This window comes from Rousettus aegyptiacus, unplaced genomic scaffold, assembly GCF_014176215.1.
Source record: "Rousettus aegyptiacus isolate mRouAeg1 unplaced genomic scaffold, mRouAeg1.p scaffold_m13_p_2, whole genome shotgun sequence".
Taxonomy (NCBI): domain Eukaryota; kingdom Metazoa; phylum Chordata; class Mammalia; order Chiroptera; family Pteropodidae; genus Rousettus; species Rousettus aegyptiacus.
In genome coordinates this window covers 173,093,086-173,114,311 of record NW_023416295.1, presented here as the reverse complement: position 1 = coordinate 173,114,311, position 21,226 = coordinate 173,093,086, and the positions used below count along the sequence as shown (strand labels likewise).

The window sequence follows — 21,226 nt, the reverse complement described above, 5'->3', positions numbered from 1 at the left end:
ACGTGCGGGTGCGGCTCCCCTCCCCCTCCGCCCCCCGCCCCCGGCCCCCGCTCCCCGGCGCACTCGCGGCGGGCGGAGCTGCGGCGGGCGCTCGGCCTCCCGCCCCCGCGCCCCGACCGGGCCCCTCCAGGGCCCGCCCTCCTCCGGGGGTGACGCGGCGGCGGGGCGGGCCCTGGGCGTGCGGCGCGACTGTCTCGGCGGCGGCGGCGGAGCGAGCGCGGCGCGTCGCCACCATGGGGGCCCAGCTGAGCACGGTAGGCGGCGGGGAGCGCCGGGCGCGGGGCGCAGGTCGCCGCGGACCCGCCGGCGCGGGGGCCTCGGCTCGGGCGGCGCCTCCTTGCGGGAGGGGCAGGGCGGGGAGGCCGGGGCGCAGGGTGCAGGACCGCACCCCGCCGCCCCCCGCCCCCCACCGCACCCTGGCCGGGGCGTGCCCGTGGGCGCGGTGACTCATGCCCTGGACTTTGTCGCTGGGCCCAGCCCTTCTGCCCCAAAGGCGTACGAAAAGAGTAGGGCACCCAGGAGCGGCTCAGCCCGGCGCCCTCATCCCTGCCGCTTCGGGAATGGAGCGGGGTGTGTGTGCGCGAGTGAGTGTGAGTGTACGCGTGAGTGAGGGTCCCTACGAGTGAGTGTGCGAGTGTCCGGGAAAGTTTGTGCGACGGGGTGTGACCGTGAGTGACGTGTGACTGAGCAAATGAGATTCGTGAGAGTGAGTGTGGCTGAACAAGTGTGACCGACATGTGAACGCGAGTGTGTGTATGTGTGTGAACGAGTGCATACGAGTTTGTGAGGGTGCCACTGTGTGACCGTGAAGGCGGCCTGTGGGTGTCGAGTGTGAGTGCGTGAGTGTGTGCGTGTGAGGGCGGTGGGGGGAGTGTGAGTGAGTACCCGTGAGTGTGAGCTGTGTTAGAGTTTGTGTATCTGTGACTCTAAGAGTGAAAGAGTGTGTGTGTGTGTGTGTGTGTGTGAATATTGTGATGTCACCGGATTGCAGGGGTTTTAGGCATCTTCGGGCAACCATGGCAACCCCTGGGCCCTCCTCCTGCCCCGACAAAGCTGTGCTCTTAACCTAACCCGCGCTCACGCCGTTTTACAGATGGAAAAATTGGACTCAGACTTGGCCAAACCACTGGTGGCAGAGCCCAAAACTCCACTGTGACGCCAGCACTTTTCATTTGGCTCGGGGTTCCCCTTTCTCCCCTCAGCCCCCCCCCTCCTTCTGAGATTTCTCCAAAGCCACAGTGGCAGTGCTGGGGGCTTGTGCTCCAGTGGAGGGTGTAGGCAGAGGGCAGCACCCCACCTACCCACACACAGTCAGGTCCCACGTGCTCGCTGCACGTGGGGAGGCTGGCATTGGCAGGATCAAGCCCAGGGCCTCCACCTCCACCCCAGGCACCTTGGACTTGGATGGAGGGCACCTGCCTCCTCCCTCAGACTCTCTGATAAACGTCCAGAGTGAGGCAAACGGCCTCTTGGCCTTGGCCTTTGCTCACAACCACGCGGCCCAGCTCAGGACTCGGAGGATGCTCGGAGCAAAAGGCAGCCTTGCCCAGGCGATGGCCCACCCTGTGGACGCTACCCCCGCCTCAGTGCAACGCCCTGACCCGGTCCCCAGAAATCACCGTCCTCAGCCCCTTCGCCCCCACCCCCGCTTTTTTCCCATGGTGCTTCTCACCTTTTAGTCCACCTTGGTTGGATTTGTCACTGTGTCCCCAGCATGTGGCTGTTCCATACATTGTTGTTGAACAGCCAAAATCCCTCTCACCCCCATGAGGGGCAGAGCCCTGTTTGGGAGTCAGGAGACCGTATCCATCCAAGAAGTGGGGCCCGCTGAGATCCCCGCATGGCTGAGAATACCCCCAGCAGACCCTGGCCAGGCCGCCTGGTGCAGAGGCTCCACGCAGTCTGCGGGAGGCCAGCTTGGGCTGACACACTAAGCGTCTTATCTGAGACGTGCAGGCTGCAAGGGAGGCCTCCTCCCATACTTTGGGGGGCCCGGCCAAGGAGTTGGCATTCGAGTCTACCAGCCACCTAAAGAGAATGTTGGGGACTCGGCCTTCCGTCCTGGACCGTGGCTCTCCTGCTCCCAGCGCAGTCGTGAGTGCTTAGTGGGCCCCGACAGGCCACCGCCACAGGTAGAGTCCGGGGCTTTCCCACTGCCCCTGGCAGCTCTGAGCCTCGTCTGTGAGTGACCCTTGGTAGGCAGGGCACGTCTCCTCTGTCGTGGGCCCCTCCTTCTGGGTTCCCTTCTCCCACATTTGCAGTCCAGGCCCCCGCCTCGTGGAACTTCCTCCAATCCCTCCCACTTCCTCCTACTTCCTGAGGGAGGTGGCCACTCAGATCCCAGTGGGACAGCTAGCAGGCAGGCAGCAAGCAGGTGAGCCTCAGCACAGGGACCTGGCACCTAGGGAGGGCCAGGACTGGCACATCCCTCTGCCCCGCGAGACCTGACCTGGGCAGAGCGGATGCCAAGGTCCTAGTGGGGCATTCCAGGGGGTGGGCAGCTGGGCAGGGTGCCCTGTGGTGGGGAGCAAGGCTAATCAGCCCCTCGGCTCCGGTGGGTGAGCCGGGGGCTCCCTGGAGAGATCCGGGGACTCTGGCACCCTGTTTCCCCCTCTGTACCCCGCGTTAGCAGAGGTGAGGAAAGTGGGCGGTGTGTTCCTTGGTGGGCAGAGTGCAGCCTGTGGAGCATTAGGTGAAGGCCCGGGAGAGGGTGTGTGTGTGTGTGTGTGTGTGTGAGCAGCACAGCTGAGGAGGAGCTGGAGGAGGCCTTGGCCTCAGCCATCTGCCTCCTGTTTACTCTTCCTACTGCTCGCAGGGGCAGGAGGGGCGCCGCAGACAGGGCTGGGGACGCAGAGCGTGGGCTCTCCCCCAGGCGTGGGAACAGGGCGACCCACCCCTCATGTGTCTGGTCAAGCCTCCGACTTTCTGGACGTGAAGGCTTTGCCCCTCCACTGCACCCTTTCGTCTGCTCATGTCTGTCTCCCCCACTGGCTGAGCCCCTCGGGGCTGGGGACCCTGGCCTGCGCCCCCTGCCTCTGTCACGGGCCCTGGCAGGTGTGCCCACTGGGGTCTGTGGCCCGATGGACTGACTAACAGTGAGGGTCTGCCCACAGCTGCCTCCCCAGATAGAGATTTGCACATATGTGACGTCTTCGTCTGCTCTCTCAATGGCCAGATGGCGTCTGTGGGCACGGAGAGGCCACGTGGCATCGCGGCTCAGTGCACAGACACCCGGATTCAAATCCTGGCCCTTGGAATTGTCACCTAAGCCTCAGGTTCCTCACTTTCCTGAAATAAGGGTGGCAATAGCTCCCGCCTCCCAGGCTTGAGGCTGACGCGAGATCATATGTGGCTCTGAGGAGCCCCTGTCGTTGGGACTGGGGACTGGAAGGAAGGCCACTGACATTTGTCAGCTGCCCGCGTGAGCATTCTTCCAGCTGTGGCTCCAATCCCACCACCCCTCTGGGAGGCAGGTGTGCCTAACAGGTGAGCACACAGCCAGGAAGCCAGGACCCTGGCCCACCTGGGCCTGTGCTCTGCAGAGAGGGCCCTGGTTTTTAGACAGGTCCCGCTGAGCATGCCCCACCCTCGCCCGGAAGGATCTGGCCTCCTGCCTTAGGTCCTGAAACTTCCAGACAAAATAAAGAGTCAGAGAGAGACTGAGGGTGGGGCTTGTTGTCCCTTAACAAGTTTATCCGCAAATACTTATTGAGTGTCCCTGCTGGGAGCTCTGGGGATCCAGTGGCGAAGGGACACACAGGTCCCCCTGGCCTTCCGGGGCTTTTGCTCCGGGGTCCGCTGTTTTGTGTGGACTGTGACCGCAGGTGGGGAGCGGGCCCCGCTGTCTGAGCCCGGGCCTGGCGTCTAGGGCACACGAAGCTGGCGCCCGGGATCTGGAAGGTCTGTGCGAGGGTCGAAGCCAGTGTCAGGACTCGCCTTCAGATGTGCTGACCTACGGGTCTTTCTCGGGGCCCGACACTTAGCGCAGGCAGCAATCCTGGGCTCGGGGCAGGTGAGTGATTCGGGATGAGCGACAGAAAATCAGAAACTGAAGCCCAGATTCCACCCTGGGTCTCCTCGAGCCTCAGTTTCCCCCTTCGTCAAATGAAGAGTGCAGTTGGCCTCTGGGTCTGAGGAAATGCAAGGGAGGGAGTTTTGCAGACTGAAGCGAGCTGTAGGCTGAGGGGGTCTTATGTTATTAAACTTGGCCGTGCACTTAAGCAGCTGTGCTGGGGGGAAAATAAAACTCCTGAGAGCACCAGACACAACCCCAGTTGGCTCTTGGCATCATTTAAGTTTATTTCCAGAGCTCCCAACAATGGTGGTTTCCTGCAGATGTAGCTTCACACGGCTTTTCCCTTAACGGTGTTCTCTAAACACGGATGTGGCTTCTCCGATTGATATGGGATGGGAGAGGCCATAGCAGGGGAACCATCAGGGTAGTCCTCACCCCCAAGGAGTTCACAGCGTGGGGCAGAGGCTGTGGAAGGCGGCTGAGGGCCTGACCAGCGAGGGCGGTGCCAGTCGGGAGACTTGACGTTTGAGCTGGGCTCTGAGGGATGAATAGGAGTTTGCTGGTTGGCTGAGGGAAGAGGAAGGGCAGAAGGGAGAGTGTTCAAAGGCCTGAGGCAAGAAGGCTTGTGGCCATGCAGTAGGGGCCTTGAGTGTGGGCAGCAGGGAGCCACGGTGGGTGTTTGAGGAGGGCATGGGGCGTCTTGTTGGTTTGAGCAGCTGGGGCCTCACGGCGGGAGGCGGGATGTGGGATCCTATCCTCGTGGGGCAGGGGGCATTTGGGCTGTGGGCTCTGTGACTGAGGTGCAGAGAGGGCGCCTGTCCTGGGAGGGAGCTCTGGGCGAGCCGCATTTCGGGTTAGACAGGCCTGGGGCTGAATCCTGGCTCCACTCCTGACCCATTGCGTGACTGTGGGCAAGCCACTTAATCTCCGAGAAACAGGGACAACAGTATCACTTGTCATCAGCGCGGTCCTATGAGGATTGGCTTTGGTGTGACGTGGGCATGTTCCTGACGCTCTCCGGGCCTGAGGATCCTTATCTGTAACCGGGTGATAATCACAGCACCGGTGGCCTGGGGTTGACGTGAGGATTATCCCGGGGAGCTCAGGTGCACACCTGGAACAGCGCCAGCTTGGGGGTGCTGACCACATTTGCTCTGTGCACAGCCTTTTTCCTGCCTCATTTTCTCCCAGCCTGAGATGGGGCCATCCTCAGGCACTGGAAGGTGGGGATGGAGAGGCCAAGATTTTCCTCAGAATTCCTGAGCCGAGACTTGAACCCAGGTCTCTGGACCCCGGAGTCCAGGGTTACAAAGTAGGGCCTTTCAAACGAGACCCAGGGTGGGTTGAAACGCCACCGGTGGCCTGGAACATGGTAGGTAAGCGCTAGTTAAATGGGCAGGTGGCCCTGGGCAGGGTGGAGTCTGGGCCAGCCCCCCCTGCCCCCCAGGCCTTCCATGCAGACCCATCATGGACCAGGGCCCCCAGGGAGCAAGGTTTCAGTTGCGCCCAGCCTGGAGGCCCTGCCTGTGAGAGAGGCACATTGTTCTGAGCCCAACAAAGGGCCTGTAGCTGCAGCCGGGCCGGGCAGCTTGAAGCCGCTGGGCCGGTTTGGGGAACAGGACCAGACCTGGCGTGCGATCTTGGCGCCTCTGCCCTTCCTTCATTTGGGTATTCCAGCCTCCGGTGGTGTCGGCCCCATGAGGGTGGCGGGAAGTTCCTGTGTGTGCACCCACATCCACACCCCCCTCGGTGCACGGGGCTCGCCCCCTCTCGTCTCTTAACCCAGCCCCCTCAGGAGGTGGACAGGGCGGTGGCTCTGACCTTCTCTAGGAGGGAACACGAGGGAACATGGAGGCTCAGAGAGGCCTCAGGTGCTCAGCCAGAGGGCGTCCTCCCCGGACTCGTAGACAGGGAGGACTCCTGTCCCGGCTTCCAGGAAGTGGGGAGGAGTGGGGCTGGGCCTTGAGAGGTGAAGATCACCTTACTCGCCCTCAGCAGGGCAGGGACCACCTCCAGGTCTGTGCTGTGCAGAATAAGCTACCTCAGGAGCCCCAGGAAGGAAGCAGAGAGGCCTCCAAGGACGCAAGGAACTTGGCTTAGCTTCCTGGCAGCCAAGGCAAAAAAGGGAACTTGTAGGATTGTGATAAGAAGAACACAGGCAGCCGTTTGCTGAGAGAACTAGGGTCAGGGGGGTGTGTCGTAGGGAGGGTGAGTGAACAAGCCATGAAACAACTTTCCTGAGAACCAGTGTTTTGCATGAATTTTTGGGTCTCAGCCGCGCGATTTGAGCCACCAGAGTGGGCTTCTCCTGTTCCACGCCCCACTGTTATTTTGAGATAATTGCGGACTTATTGTAAAGTTGCAAGAAAGTATAAAGAGCCCTTGTACGTTCTTCCCACAAATGTACCACATGTCAACCTTTGCTTTATTGTGTGTGTATTTTTTTAACTATTCGAGAGTGTTATAGCTATGATGCCCTTTTGCCCCTAAATACTTTACTTTCTCCTGAGAACAAGGACATTCTTTTGTCTGACACAGGATAATGAGGAAATCACAAAGGGAACATTGATAAAACACTGTTGCCTAATCCGAGGGCCCGAATTCGTATTTCGCGTTGTCTCGGCATTGCCCTTCCCAACCGTTTTTCACCCCAGCCCAGCATCTAATCCAAAACCACACGATGCATTCGGTTCTCTCTTTGGTCACTATATGGGTTTCCTAGGCCCGCGTGAACATTACCACAGACTAGATGGCGTGAAACAACAGGAATTGATTCTCTCACAGTTCTGGAGGTCAGAAGTCTGCCGTCAGGGTGTGAGCAGGGCGGCGATCTCCGGCCGTCCAGGGGAGGGTCCTTCCTCTCTCTTCCCGCTTCTGGCGGCCGCCGGCAACCCTTGGCTTGCAGCCGCATCACCACAGTCTGCCCTGCCTTCCATGGCCTTCTCTGAGTCCCTCCCCCCCCCCCGCCTCTCTCTCTCTCTCATAAGGACACTTGTCATGAGATTCAGCGCCCACTGGGATAATCCAAGATGATCTCACCTCAAGATCTGTGGTTCGATTACATCTGCGGAGACCCCTCTTCCAAATTAGGTCACATTCCCCAGGATGTGGGTGGACGTGTCTTCCGGGGGCCACCGTTCAGCCTACCAGAGCCTCCTTTAATTTGGACCAGTTTCCCGGCCACCGTTCAGCCTACCAGAGCCTCCTTTAATTTGGACCAGTTTCCCGGCCTTTCTCATTCGTGGCATTGACATCTCGAAGAGCCACGGCCAGTTATTCTGGAGAATGACCCTGGGTGTCTCCTCGTGGTTAGAGGCAGGTTGTTCGTTTCTGAAGGAAGCCCGCAGGGCGGTGGCGGGTCCTTCCCACATCGCGCCTGGATGTGCGCGGTGTTGGCTGCCGCGTTTCCTGTGGCACTCTCTGGTCAGGGGGTGTCTGCTGCGTCCTCCCCTGTAGGTTTTCTTCCTTTCTTCGCTTGTGGTCCAGATAGCGGAGGATGCTCAGGACCCGACTTCCGGATGGCCGAGGGCCTGCCGGGGGCCTGGCCTGGGTTAGGCATTTTTCCATGGCTTATTTCCACCTTCACAACCCAGGGAGTGTGGCTTGTGATCCCCATTTCACACCTGAAGAAACTGCGCTCAGAGAGGTGACCTCTCCAGGGACGAAAAACAGCTAGAAAGGGCAGCGGGCCCGTGTGTCCTCTCTGGGTAAACCTGAGCAGTGAACTATCCTGCCACAGGTTTGGGGTCGTCTCTGTTAAAAAAATCCAAACCACTCCTTTGTGAGGCTGAGACGTGGGGGCCAGGGGTTGGCAAGGAGGAGCCTCTTGGGCCCTTGCAACAGGGTGAGTGTGCACTGGCCTGATGTTTAAGAAAGTGATTGGGGGGCCGCCGGACCCAGGTTCGAAGCTCCCCACCTGCCAGCTGTGTGACTTGGGCAAGTTGCTTCACCTCTCTGAGCTGTTTCCTCATCTGTAAAGTGGTTGTGACGTTGGTACCGACCTTATAGGGTTGTCATGAGGTTAATGCCTGTACTGGGCTCTGCGTGGTTCTGAATAGTAGCCTCTCAGAGCTTTGGGGGACCTCACAGATCACCTGGTCCAGCTCAGTTCAGACAGGGGAAGGCACTTACCCAGGGTCACACAGCCAGCAAGGAGAAGAGCTTCCCAGTGCGCAGCCCAGTGCCTCAGCTGCCCCTCACACCTGAAAGTAGAATCCCAGGGCTCCGGGGTTTGTCTCTTTGCCTAAATAGAGCTTAATGAGACCAGGGAAATTGACTAAAGGAAGAAAGGGAGAGAGAGAGTACAGATACACAGGGGTCAAGCACTGTTTTTTTGTGTACTATTATGCCGAGCTTCCTGGCAGCCAAAGTAAAAAGGGATACACGCTCAGTTATGTAGCTTTCTTTGTCCCTGTACCTTGAGGGAAACGGACTCAGTAATGCCGTGATGGATTTCATGAGTCTGCTTTCTGTAACTAACTCCTCCCAGCTAGTGCCAAAATGCATGCTGGGAGGTTTCCTGGTGAGGAGGTGTTCCGAACAGTGGGCATAGTGCGAGCAGAAGCCTGGAGGTGTGAACCAGCGGGCGCGTTCGAGGAAAAGGCAGGGAGCAGGCCCCTCCCCATGCCGCGCTGACCTCGTGGGTCCGTCCTGTCGTTTCAGTTGGGCCACGTGGTCCTCTCCCCAGTCTGGTTCCTCTACAGCCTGCTCATGAAGCTGTTCCAGCGCTCCACCCCGGCCATCACTCTCGAGAACCCGGACATCAAGTACCCGCTGCGGCTCATCGACAAGGAGGTGACCGTCGGACCGCACGTGGCGGGGAGGGGTCACAGGGCGTGGGCCCCCAGAGGCACCTCTCTCCTTGTCAGCATCACGGCATTTCCCAGGGCACCTCCTATGTCCTCAGGACGTGGCTCCTTCGAAGGAGGTCCTGTCATCAGCCCATTTTACAGGTGGACAAAGCGGGCGAGGTCCATTTCTGTAGCCACCGCTAAGGGGCAGAGCGGTTCGAAACCAGGGCTCTGACCACAGAGCGCCTTGTCCGAACCACACGCACTCTCCTACAGACTGTCCAGGCGGGAGGGACCCTCAGGACTTTTGGGCTCAAACACTTATTTAACAGGTGGGAAAACAGGGTGAAAGAGGTCGCACCGTAAGTCAGAGGCAGAACCAGGACTCAGGCCTCCCTTCCGGGGGTCCCCGGGACTCCTCGGCACACTGCGCCTCCCTCTCCCCCTTCCCCGCCCCCCAGGGCCACCTGCTCAGGGCCTGGCTTGTCACATCTGTGCAGATGCCCTGCCTGATCGCCCGATGCCACTGTGACGCGCCCTCTGCCCCTCTGCTAGGCTCCCTCCTGCCGCCCCGTGGGACATTTCCCGTTTTAAGCTCCTGATCGTGATTGAAAACCATCCCCTTCCTCCTTCGCCAGGTGCCGCTAAGGGCTGCCTTCCTCCCTACTCTTCCCCTATCTGAGCCCCTCCCTCGTGCTATTTCTGGCCACCTGCAGCAGGTGGCCAGAAGGGCGTGACCGGAAAAACTTGAGTCCTGGAGCAGAGATTCACCTGTCCCAGAGGCCCCAGGTTCCTCACGAGCCTCAAGTCTCCTTTGCTCAGAGCCGGGGCTTCTCGAGGCTCATGGGATGTGTATCTGTGGTTGTACCTGGAGTTCGCAGAAGAGTTAAAAACCAGAGAGAGGCTAAATTATCAGTATCGTCCCTTCATTTCTGTTCTTCCTCTAAAAATTGTCTGGTGTGTGGGTTTCTGACCTTGAGCCCCAGGACCAGTCAGTAATCCTGGAACCTGCTCCCAGGAGGCCTTGAGACCCCATTGGCTGGAGGGCAGAGGCTTGCAGAGCAGAGAGGTCCACCGGCCGTCCAGCAAGGCCTGTGTCTTAAGCGGTGGCTGGGTGCCGTTCTTCCTGAGGTCCAGGCCACCGTCCTCTGCCTGCGCACTTCAGCGATGCTCAGGGCGACACGGTTTCTTTGGAGAAGTCCGTGTCCCTCTTTCCGAGTGGAACACCGTCCATCAGGGGGCCTTGCCAGTTCACCTAGCCTCATGTGAACACGGTCTGGGCGGCCGTCTGCCTTCCGAGCTGCACCCCCACACTCACGCTCCTGGCTGCACTGGGTGCAGGGGAAACCCCACAGGGGCCTGGTGGGGCCCAGGTCAGGAGTCAGGGCACTGAGTTCAGACCCCAGCTCTAACCACAGCTTCGCTGGCCTTGGTTTAAGACCGAGGATCCTGGGGCATTAGTCCGGGCTCCTTCCCTTTAGGCGGCCTCTGCCCCACCCTGGACAGGAAGTGCCTGCTGCCCTCCTACCCGGGGGCCACGCGCCTTCCGCCCTGTGCCGCCAGCCACGGGGTCGCAGCTGCCCTCGCTCTCAGGTGGCTTTGGGTACGGTAGTTTCTAGAGCCCCTCTCTTGAGTCTAGGCCTGGGCGCGTAGGGCCTTGTCTCAGCTCTACCCCTAGTTTGCCAGCCCAGTCCCCAAGTTCTTCCCGCCACCCCAGGACACTGCTCAAGCCGATGGCAGAGGTGGGTCTCTCCCTCCTGTCCCTGGAATTTTCTGGGCCATTTGGCAGCCTCCCTTTGGGATCCTGAGTTCGCCTCCCATTCTGAGCACCTCGCTGTGTGGCCCTGGGCAGGTCACTGCCCTTCTCTGAGCCAGGGTGTGCCCGACCTCTGCCCTCACACACACGCGTGCAGGTCGTGTGTCCACACGTGGCGGGCACCCGTGCGACTTCCCTCAGCGATGCAGGGGCCGGTCGGCCCCTCTGCCCTGGGTGCCGTCCCAACAGCCTGGGCCTCCTTGTAGGTCATCAGCCATGACACCCGGCGGTTCCGCTTTGCTCTGCCTTCGCCGCAGCACGTCCTGGGCCTCCCCGTTGGTGAGTGGAGCCGGGCGCTGGGTTGGGGTGCAGGGTGGGGGGACTTTGTACGTCAACTAGGGAAAGCAGGGAAGGCCTCAAAGAGAAGGTGACAGTCCCCTTCTGCCCTCGAGGATAAGTGTCAGAATGAGGGGATGTGCCCCGGGTCCCCGGCAGTGGCGCCAGCGTGAGCGGAGGCGTGGTGGGAGGGGCTGGGCCGTGATAGGGATCCCTGGGCGGGCAGGGGGAGCTGAGCAGGGCGGGCGCAGGGCAGCAGGTTGCCGAGGCCCGGCAGGCCCGCTGGGGCCATCCCTCACCCAGGGCCACCCCCGTGCATCCCGCAGGCCAGCACATCTACCTCTCGGCGCGAGTCGACGGAAACCTGGTCATCCGGCCCTACACGCCTGTCTCCAGTGATGACGACAAGGGCTTCGTGGACCTGGTCATCAAGGTGAGGTTTCGCCGCTATGCCCATGCAGGGCGGGGCGCCAAGGACTCTGGGGGACCCACGTTCCCCACAGCCTGGCGTCTGAAGGCCCAGGGCTCCCCGTGCCTGATTTCTGAGTGAAAAGCAAATTGTAGTTTGCCAGCAGAAGCCACGTGTGGGCGACTCGGCAGAGGGCAGGGCCCGGGCTCGGCCTAGGTGTTTTCACACGGGGCCGCTCATTGGTGAAGAGGAACCAGGAAGGCCGAGGGGCAGGCGCGGGGCTCAGTGTCCTGTGCTCAGAGCTGAGCGCCTGATGGTGGCCGAGGCGCCTGCTCTGCCACACTTGGTGCATGAGCTCTGTGACCAGCAGGTCTTCTCCTGAGCATGATTCCCTGAGAAGCACCCACAGACTCGCTAAGGGCGCAGTGCGAGCAGCTCACGGGGCGTCATCTTGGGAGCTGGGGCGACAAGCTTTCTGGATGGAGCCTGTCACGGGCCAGGGAGAAGATGCAGCCAATAGCGGCGACAGACCAGAGAGACGCGGGATAGCCAGCCAGGATCGTAAAAACATTGTGCTCAGTGGAAAGAGAGGTGACAACTGCGGACGGGGACATTTTTACGAAAACTAGAAACACAGGCTTTACGGCAGCGACCCACACTCTCCGATTGCACGTCCCACGGATCCAGACCAGTCCAGGCCTCACCCCCAGGGCACCTGCAGGGCTACAGGGTCAGAGGCAGAGCCCTTTGCTGAGTCCTGGGGCAGGTGCTGGGTCTGTGAGGGCCGGAAGGGTGTTGGGCCCGTTGTCCTGGTTCTGGTCTGAGTTGCTTCTTAGCTTGGTGTCATTTAGACCCTAAGCTGGGTACGCAGGCCCGGCCTCAGGAACCGGCCGTTGGCTGGAGAGCAGACACTGACCGCACGGTCACGCAGAGGTCAGGGGGCGAGGACACAGGACTGAGTGCCTGGAACAGGCCGGGGCGGGCTGATGAGAGCTGCCCCCTGAGCAGGCGACAGTGAGGTGAGGTCTTGCAGCTAATGAGGCAGTGGCCAAGAAGAGGGAGGAGAAGGACCTTCCAGGCGCAAAGGACCCGAGCTCACAGGGAGACCCGCGGGAGGGCGGTGGCTCGAGAGAGGCGAGGTGGGAGAGGCCGGCGGGGTCAGGCAGGGCCTCGGCGGCCCCCGGAAGCTTGGGGCTTTGTCCAGAGCAGAGGGAAGGTGGCGAGGGTCCGAGCAGCTGTTCTTGTCGAAATCACTCAGGCCAGATGTGGAGAACATGGGGGGATTCAAGGAGAGGATGAAAAACTCACAGCGACCCTCCTGGCTGAGAGACCTCGCTGGCCCTCGGCCTCGGGTCCGGGTCAGAGGCCTGGCCCGGCGTCCGCTGTGCCCGGGGTGCCCCCATCTCCCTGCACTCCCCACCGCACACACACAGCTGAAATCCCAAAGGGCACAGGGCAGGAAGTTTGATGTTTTTATGACAGCACAAAATGGAAAGAACTGACCGTCCCCCAGGAGGGCGTGGCTGAGCCGACTTCCCGGAGCCTTAGCCTTCACTGTGCGATGGCTGTCGGCTGCCGGAGTCTCGCTCCCTGGGACACCGAGCTCTCAGTGGAATGTTTATGCATCAAATCAAGGCCTGAGTTTGTTGCTCTGTGTACGCCAGGCCGAGGCTATTCGTTCCAAGGACATGTTAGGGGGAGGGCAGACTGCTGGGGGTACAGGACACAGGTGGGTAAGTTTCAACGGGTGGATGGGGCGCTACATGAGAAGGCCGTACAGGGCTGCAGAAGAGCCCCTAAGAGACACTTCCCACGGTGGCCCAAAGCTTACCCCGCAACTCTGGAAACTGGGGACCGAGGACTGTGGGTGTGTCTTGCAGATTTACTTCAAAAACACCCATCCCAAGTTTCCCGCTGGAGGGAAGATGTCTCAGTACGTGGAAAGCCTGAAGATCGGAGACACCATCGACTTCCGGGGCCCGAACGGGCTGCTGGTCTACCAGGGCAAAGGTGAAGTGGGTTGGAATTCCCCGAGGACCCAGCTGGTGCTGTGAATGCTGGGCGCAGGTCTTAACTCTCCTGCTGTCTGGATGGGTGATTCTGGTTGGGCAAGATGCCTCGTCTCTGGGGCCTCAGTTTCCCCAGCTGTAAAAGGAATAAGTTGGTGAGTACAGGGGTTGCGAACTGGCTGCCCTCAGGGCCCACATCCGGACCATCCTCACTTGGCTGAACACGAGCCAAAGGGTCGTGCCGGCCTCCGTGCTGTGCCCTGTGCCGTCTGCGTGAAGGGCTGATCCCTGTGTTCCTCTGGGCAGTCGAGTGGCCCTGGTACCCCGCCTGCCCGTTCTCTCCCTCACCATTACGGGCTGCGGTTGAATGGTGGCTGCCCGCACCTCGGACCCCTAAGCGGGGCCAGGTTCTCCAGCCTAACTGACCCCCAAACACCTGTGTTTGAGACCTGGGCCTCGCCCCTTCTCTTCTCCCCAGGAAAGTTTGCCATCCGTCCAGACAAGAAATCCGACCCCGTCATCAAGACAGTGAAGTCTGTCGGCATGATCGCGGGAGGAACGGGTACGTGGACACGGAGCCCCTCACGGAGTCCCCCGCAGGCGGACGTCACGGGTGGGGGTCAGGGCGTGGGACGGGGTGCAGGGGTGAGCGCTTGTGAGCTGCCCGAGGTCAGAGACCCAGGCCCAGATGTCCCGGCACCGTCCCCTGGGCACCTGCCCGTGAGTATGCAGCAGGCGCTCACGCAGCGTGTGGGGCTTGCCATTTTGCAGGCATCACCCCAATGCTGCAGGTGATTCGTGCCATCATGAAGGACCCAGATGACCACACCGTGTGCCACCTGCTGTTTGCCAATCAGGTCAGTGGACAGTCTCGAGATGTGCAGACCCAGCTCCTGCTGAGAGGGGCCACTGGGCCTGGCGAGGCATGTTTAGGGGTACGCGTGGGGGGTGCTCCAAACATCCTGAGCACAGGCAGCTTCGCGGCAGCGGGCGGGGGCTGGGCTTTTCAGCCCTGAGCCCAGTGGCCTGACGCTTGGGGATGGAGAGGGGCGAGGCACCTAGAGCACCCCCACCTGAGCCGCGCTGCCCCTGGCTGCTTCCTCCGAACCGCAGCGCTCCCTCCACGAACAGGGCTCAGAACCCACCAGTGAAGTGGGCACACGCCGGCCTGGGAGGGCTGTTTCACAGATGAGGTACCGAGACCACACACCCGCACCAGGTCCCCGAGCTGGGCGAGCCGGGCAGGCTTTGCACCTGGTCCGTCCTGAGTGCATGTCCTCCTCCCCACACTCCGCTTCTGCTCTCGCCTGCTGTGCGCCCTGAGGCATTTTCCCTCTGGGCTTTGCGCCCTCAGCTGGAATGAGCTGATAAAGCAAGGTCATCGCAAGGGTCTTTCCTGGTTCAGTGTTTCAGGATTGATTGGGTGGATTTTGTAAAGTGATGCCCCTTTAGGGGAGGCTGAGACACCCCTCCCTGCAGTGTGGGAGCCATGCCCAGGCCCCCTGTACCTCTCGGATACGGCTCAGGTCAGCTTGCCCCAGCGTGCATCTGGCCCGGGCTCTGCACTGTGCATTTGTGAGGAAACCAAGCGAAGAGAGAGAGGGGCTTGCCCAAGGTCTTTGGACTCCCGCACAGCTACAGAACCTTGCCCTGTGGCCAATCAAGGTGGCCTTGACTAGTCCCAGGGGTAGGTGGAAAGAGCCAGAAATTCCAAGCTGCTGGCGGGGAGGGAGGGGGAGCAGCAGTTCAACTTGGCGGTGCTGGGTTAGTCTCTGGAGGCTGTCGGCCATCTCTCACCTACGCAGGGCGTCCTCGAGCCTGTTGCCTGTTAGCCAGGGCGGTGGGACTGCCCCACTTCTGTAAGCTCTGGACACAGAGGGCCAGAGAAGGGAAGTGGTGGACCCAGGAAGCGGTGGAACCAGGTCTCGAATCAGAGCATATTTTATGAAAAATAGCTATATTTTACAGGCCATTGTTTTGCTTTACATTTTTGCACACCTTTTGTGACATCTGGCTTCGTAGAAGCAGCTGGCTTCCACATGTTTCTGCATTCGGTCGGCGCAGTATCTCAAGTCTCGTAGCCTCTGGAAGTCCCACCATGCATGTACGAGGGAGCGAGAGAAATGCAGAGTCTTAGTATTACGTGAAAATCGCTTTGACCTCAGGGGCCCGCCGAAGGGTCTCCGACACCCTGAGAGCCACTGCTTTGCTGCAACCAAGCCGTTGCCCCTCCCTCCTTCCTGTTTCCTGAGTCGGAAAAGCTCGGGGCTCCGCACCAGCCTTGGCCATAAGGAAACACGGCTTTTTCAGAAGGACATTACGGGAGGGTTCATGCCAGGGGGCCATGCCTTGTTCTTGGCCAGAGAGACCGATGCTCTCAAGGTGTCATTGGTTCTTTATGAACTAATACTCACTCCTAGGGGGCTATTTTCTTCCCTGTCGTATGACAAAATAATAAAATGGTCCCACAGGCGAAGCACACATGCACAGCCAAGTAAGTTTTGAAAAAGAAGAATAACAAGGAACACTAGATGTTAAAACATACTAAACAGCATCCGTGATGACAACATGGCTGTAGAGCCACACGTGACACCTGGGTTCCTGGACTTAATGCCTTTCTGAGAAACACAGGGAAAGTCTAGACTGTGCTGGAATATGCTAGAATGTGTGGCTATTTACATTGAAATCAATCAAGGTTAGATACCATTAAAAGCTTGCTTTCCCAGTCTCGCTGGCCACATTGCATGGGTTCCATAGCTACATGTGGCCAGTGGTTACCGCATTGGATAACCGAGATCTAGAACATTCCCATCATTGCAGAGAGTCCTGTTGAACAAGTCTGACCTAGAAACAGACCCAAGTACATAAGAGACTGTGTCTCTGAAGCAGGTGACGTCTGAAACCTGAGTGGAGAGAGGAAAAGGAGTGTTGGGTTAGTTATTACACGTTTGGGGAAAACTAAGAACGTCCCTACTTCACCTTATAATAAAGTGAAGTTTAGGTTAAAAGTGTGTATGTGTGAAAACGAAACGAAGCTTTGAAAGGAGTAGTTAAGCATTTTCACAAATATCGTTGAATGAATGAATGATGAGGATGATCAATCTAAGCAAGACCCCGAAGGTGAGCCCTTAGAGGAAAAGACTGTGGGAGTCCTCTGCTGGGAAAAAAAAAAAAATTAAAGCTCCCGGGGTGGAGGGGGGACATATAAATAGATAATGCATCACCAATAAAAATTAATATCCCTAGTGTAAAGAATACAGACTCATAAGAAAAGATATGACTAGACCAATGGCAAACTCGTTTATTAAACATGAGATTTGCTTTCCATCCGTCTGACTGGCAAAGAGTAAACCGTTCTTACCCAGTGCTGGCAAAGCTGTAGGAAGATGGTCACTCTGGCACAGCCCTGGGGGGTCTGGGGAGGCTTCCCAGAGGAGATGGCAGTGGGCTGAACTCTGTCCGGCCCCGTGGGGCTGCCAGGTCTCTATTTCCTAATTTATAGCTGTGCAGACGGGAAAGCCAGAGCGTAAAGCCTTGCCCAAGGGACGAGGGTGGTGAACCCTCATTCTGTTGACTAAGCCAGTCGTTATTGTAGGTGTTAAACCAGCCCCTAGGGATAATCACGATGCCTATTTCGGCATATTTCCTCCTCGTCTCTCGCCTTTGTTCCATAATTGAGCTTTCCCATCTTAAGTTTTGTTTTCTGCTCTCTCCACTCCCCATTATATCGGGAACATTTCTCCAGAACGTTAAAAAACGCTTGTAAACTGCGTTTGTAATGAACGTCTTCACCTGTAGCTTTTGTCCGCTCCCGAGGTGAGATGAGGAGAGGGTGGGATTCCTGGAGTCTGGTGAGCTCTGCCAGTCTGTGCTCCTGGGAGTTTGGCCAAGTGGGTGGCCCATGGGTGACAGGATGATGAGCCGTTGGGTGAGGAGTGTCACCAAGGGCGATCCCTGCCACCATCCCTCCTGACTCCTGGGCCCTGTCCCCCCACAGACTGAGAAGGACATCCTGCTGCGGCCTGAGCTGGAGGAACTGAGGAATGAGCACTCCGCACGCTTCAAGCTCTGGTACACGGTGGACAAAGCCCCAGAAGGTGAGCAGGGGAAGCCTGAGGCAGCAGGTGGGGTGGGGTGCTGGCCCAGGCCCACCCATGCCGAGCCCACCGCAGTGCTGAGCCTTCTGCTCGCGTGGTTTCCTCTGGTGCATGCTCTCGCCGTGGCCCCGTAAGAGGGAGGTGGCGTGACCCACCTGCAGATGAGGCGGGAGGAAGGATCAGAGAGGGAAAGTCAGTGCCCCACGTCACACAGCTAGAGCAAGTCACCAGGGCAGGGGCTTGAACTCACATGCTCCTCCGGTGCCAGCCAGGCCTTGCACCTGCCGGACAGAGAAGGGCAGCCTTCTCCCCTTGGTCGGGGGCTCCCTCTGGGCTGGGTCTCCAGGTCCTAAGTTGGAGTAGGGGTGACTGTTCCCAGCTTGCAGTTTGTACCGTGTAAGACACTTCACACCCGTTTCCTCTCTGGTCATCAGCCCTGGGGGCAAGCCGGGCTGATGCGCGCTTACCCTCCGAGTCTGCCCTGGTGTTGAAGCTGTTGACTGTGGCGGGACCAAGACCTCGTGGGAGGCAGTGAAGGAGGGCCGCCCCCAAACCCGAAACAAGGTTGCCCTCTGGCAGCTAACCCACTGTCTTAGGGAGACGCGGCATCAGAAAATATCTTCGTTGCTGTGAAAGAAGCGGCACCTCTGGCTTCTTAGTAGATAATACTGGCGGCCGTGCTGGCTTCGGCGTCGGGAGGCTGTAGGGAGCGGTGGGGACTGTGGCCAGCTGGGGCGCGTCTGCCCTGTGCAGGGGGGGCAGTCCCCTCTCGAGTGCAGGCAGTCCTGCTAGGCAGGGACATGCCCTGTAGGCCAGGCCTTTCACTTTTTAAGGGAAGCTGGATCTGCATTTTCATGAGAAAGTTCTAAATGTTAGAAAGCAGAGCATTTTGAAGCACCCATATGGGCGCCAGCTTGTCATCGTGTTCACGTCCTGCCGCCCTGCCCCTGCTGGGCCTCCTGCTCCTCGCCCAGCCCCACGGTTCCCTGGGGGCTCATCCACGGTGTGGGGAACACACAGCGCTGTTCTTGCCCCAGAAATGAGCAGGCGGGCTGGGGGCTGGCACCCACCTCACAAGCCGGGTCATTCGGGTCCATCCCTGAGAGAGGAGCCGCCCTCCCGGGTTGACCAGATCAGGTCCTGGGCCTCGCCGCTGAGAGCCAGACCTGACGGGGTTGGTGGACCTGACAGCCGTGTCCCAAGGCCTTTGGCCGGACCCGCCATCCTAGGCCAGCTCCTCCGAGCTAGGCAGGTCTCTCCCTGGTCTGACCCTCGGCTCTGTGTGTTCATGAAGCCAGCGTGGCCCCATGGGCCGACGTCCTAGTGGGATGAACAGGAAACGGGCTCATGAGCAATGAGCGTAGCAGCTGGTTGTGGCGCGACCCAGGAGAAGCACAGCGGAGTCGGGAAGGGGGTCAGGAGTCGAGGCGGGGCGCGGGCGCGGGGCCCGGGGGGCGGGGCGCGGGGCTAGGGAAGGGGGTCAGGAGTCGAGGCGGGGCGCGGGAAGGGGGTCAGGAGTCGAGGCGGGGCGCGGGCGGGGCGCAGGAAGGGGGTCAGGAGTCGAGGCGGGGCGCGGGCGCGGCGCAGGAAGGGGGTCAGGAGTCGAGGCGGGGTGCGGGCGCGGGGCGGGGCGCGGGAAGGGGGTCAGGAGTCGAGGCGGGGCGCGGGAAGGGGGTCAGGAGTCGAGGCGGGGCGCGGGCGCGGGGCCCGGGGGGCGGGGCCGCTCGTGTTCTTCTGGTGAAGATACGAACATTCATCTCATACCAGGTCCCGGCGGAAGGGAGGAAAACAAGGGTGGTTTAGCCCTGCTCCGGCCCCGGGTCCTGGTGGTGTGACAGGGTTGGCTCCCGAGCCGGTGTGGGCATGTCCTGGCCGGCTGCCTCTAGAAGGGCCTGGTCCTCGGAGGGGACCAGCGCTGACCCCTGGTGGTGGCACGTGGCGACGCCAAGGGCAAAGTGCTGCCTCCCGGGAACTGAGTTAACAGCACCCAGTTAGTTACCCACCAGGGGAGGTACAGTTGCGAGGTCTCCTATCATTTTACGGGTAGGTTTATTATCATCCTGACCCACGATTCAAGAATAGAGTATTTCTGTGATGTTTGGTATAAGGCAAAACTCTAGATGTTGAGAAAGACAATAGTAACTGGCCAGCATGGCTATTGTGTAGCTACGCAAAGAAGCAGGGTGAGGAGCCAGCTCAGGTGGCAAATGCAGCTGACTTGTGTTTCCCTAACAAAGCCGCCTTCAGCGCACGTATAAAGGAAAATCCACTATCTTTACAAAGCCTCGTAAAACTGAGATGTCTCTCGTAGATCTGGACATTTTAGAAACTAGCAAATACAGTTCCACGCATTTTTTTTTTTACAAAGTCCTTTCAGATCTATTGCTTGGCTATAAAAATATTGTCTGTGCTCTGCCCCCTTCCGGAAGAGAGTTCAGGCAGCTTCCAAAGGCTCGTGGAGCGAGTCCGAGTGGTACAAATAGAGAGTGGACTGAGAAAAACAATCGCAGGGCCATAAGACGGAATCAGGAACGAAGTCGGTACGAAAACGTGGACTGGCGTGCACACTCGCCCCGGGTGGGCCATGCACGTCATTCCGAGCTTCCCAGCAGCCAGAGTAAAAAGGGAAATGGGGTCAGTTACTTGGAGCACTGTCTGTGACAGAAAGAACGCTGCATTGCTCAGCACGACAGACTTTTCCCGGTCCCCAGACCAGCTGAGACTGTCTTGGCCCCTCCCATGGAGTAGACAGTGTGATGCAGTAAGTGTTATCCATCTAGGCAAGGTCCTAGTCACCTCCTCCTGACCTTGGGCTTCCGCAGCTGCGATTCTGTTGGTGTCAAGGGCGTCTGGAGGTTGGTTCTTCCAGATTGTGAAAAACAGATAAGCCAGATAATCGAGTACTGCTGGCCAGAGGGACTCAGGGTCTGAAACCAGGGACTCAGGGTCTGAAACCGTCCCTCCGCCTCAGCCAGTCCGGGTGGAGGGCTGGGCGCCTCCGGTAGGGGCCGTGTCCCTCCGTCTCCTCCCCGCCTCTCCCATCCACTCACATTCCTGCTCAGCCCTGCCCGCCCCCCACCTCCATTTATCCACCTGCTACCTCTTTCCGACCGACCCCATTGCCTTTCTGCAACTCTGGAGCCTAGCCAGAGAGTCTGCCTGGGTGGTCACCCCACCCATTGGCCGGAGCTCAGAGGCTGGCCTGGGGTCAGGCACCCATAGGGAGATCAGAAGGTGGCCAGAGGGAAGGGAGCATGTGGCAGGTGGTGGGCATCCGCAGGTCCCTCTGTCTGTCCCTCTGGGCTGAGCTGCTCGGCACAGCGGTCATTCGAGAGGACCGTAGCTGCATGGCCAGCATGTGCTCACGGTCCCCAAGTCTCGGTCCCCAAGAACCACGAAGGAAGGAGCGTTTCACCCTGGGTCCTCTGGTGATCATTCAAAAGAAAAGGCAACTCGTTAGGGCAACCCCTTCGAAAGAAGGTGGGGAGACCTCTCACCCAGACCTCATTACCCCGCGAGGTAGGCAGACGGCACTGAGTACACATGTGGAAACTGAGGCACAGAGGGGGGTCGCTTGCCCAGCAGATTGGAAGCCAGAGCTGGGACCAGGGTGGGCATCTGTCTCCTTCTCTTCTGCCCCCAACATGGCCCCCAAATGTCAGAGCCCCATTCCCCTGTCAGACTCCTGCCAGCCCTCCGTCCCGTTAAGCCACTGTGTGCCCAGGCTGGGGCGGGGGGGTCTCTGTCTGTGAGCAGCCCTTGCGGAGGGTCAGCCCTTGAGGTCCATGTTGGAGCAGAGCCCTTGCAGCCTTGG

The 21,226-nt window shown here is 59.6% G+C and overlaps 1 protein-coding gene and 1 long non-coding RNA gene across 3 annotated transcripts in view; one reads left to right on the top strand and one right to left on the bottom strand.

Moving 5' to 3' along the window:
- Positions 1-122: 122 nt before the first annotated feature.
- Positions 123-21,226, top strand: part of LOC107505560 (NADH-cytochrome b5 reductase 3) — a 23,068-nt gene continuing 1,964 nt past the window's right edge. The window contains exons 1-8 of one of the 2 annotated variants that reach the window (XM_016135788.2): positions 123-254; positions 8,678-8,809; positions 10,828-10,900; positions 11,224-11,330; positions 13,187-13,316; positions 13,794-13,877; positions 14,087-14,172; positions 17,313-17,412. In XM_016135788.2, coding sequence (XP_015991274.1) covers positions 234-254; positions 8,678-8,809; positions 10,828-10,900; positions 11,224-11,330; positions 13,187-13,316; positions 13,794-13,877; positions 14,087-14,172; positions 17,313-17,412 — 733 coding nt within the window. In that variant the 5' untranslated portion in view covers positions 123-233. Of the gene's footprint in view, positions 255-2,021; positions 2,133-8,677; positions 8,810-10,827; positions 10,901-11,223; positions 11,331-13,186; positions 13,317-13,793; positions 13,878-14,086; positions 14,173-17,312; positions 17,413-21,226 lie in introns of those variants that run through there. The other variant, XM_016135789.2, reaches the window with a different exon arrangement.
- Positions 13,316-21,226, bottom strand: part of LOC118613807 — an 11,843-nt gene continuing 3,932 nt past the window's right edge. The window contains exons 2-4 of the long non-coding RNA XR_004955897.1: positions 18,483-18,732; positions 15,314-18,256; positions 13,316-13,451 (exon numbers count right to left, since the gene is read on the bottom strand). This is a non-coding gene — a long non-coding RNA (uncharacterized LOC118613807). The remainder of the gene's footprint in view (positions 13,452-15,313; positions 18,257-18,482; positions 18,733-21,226) is intronic.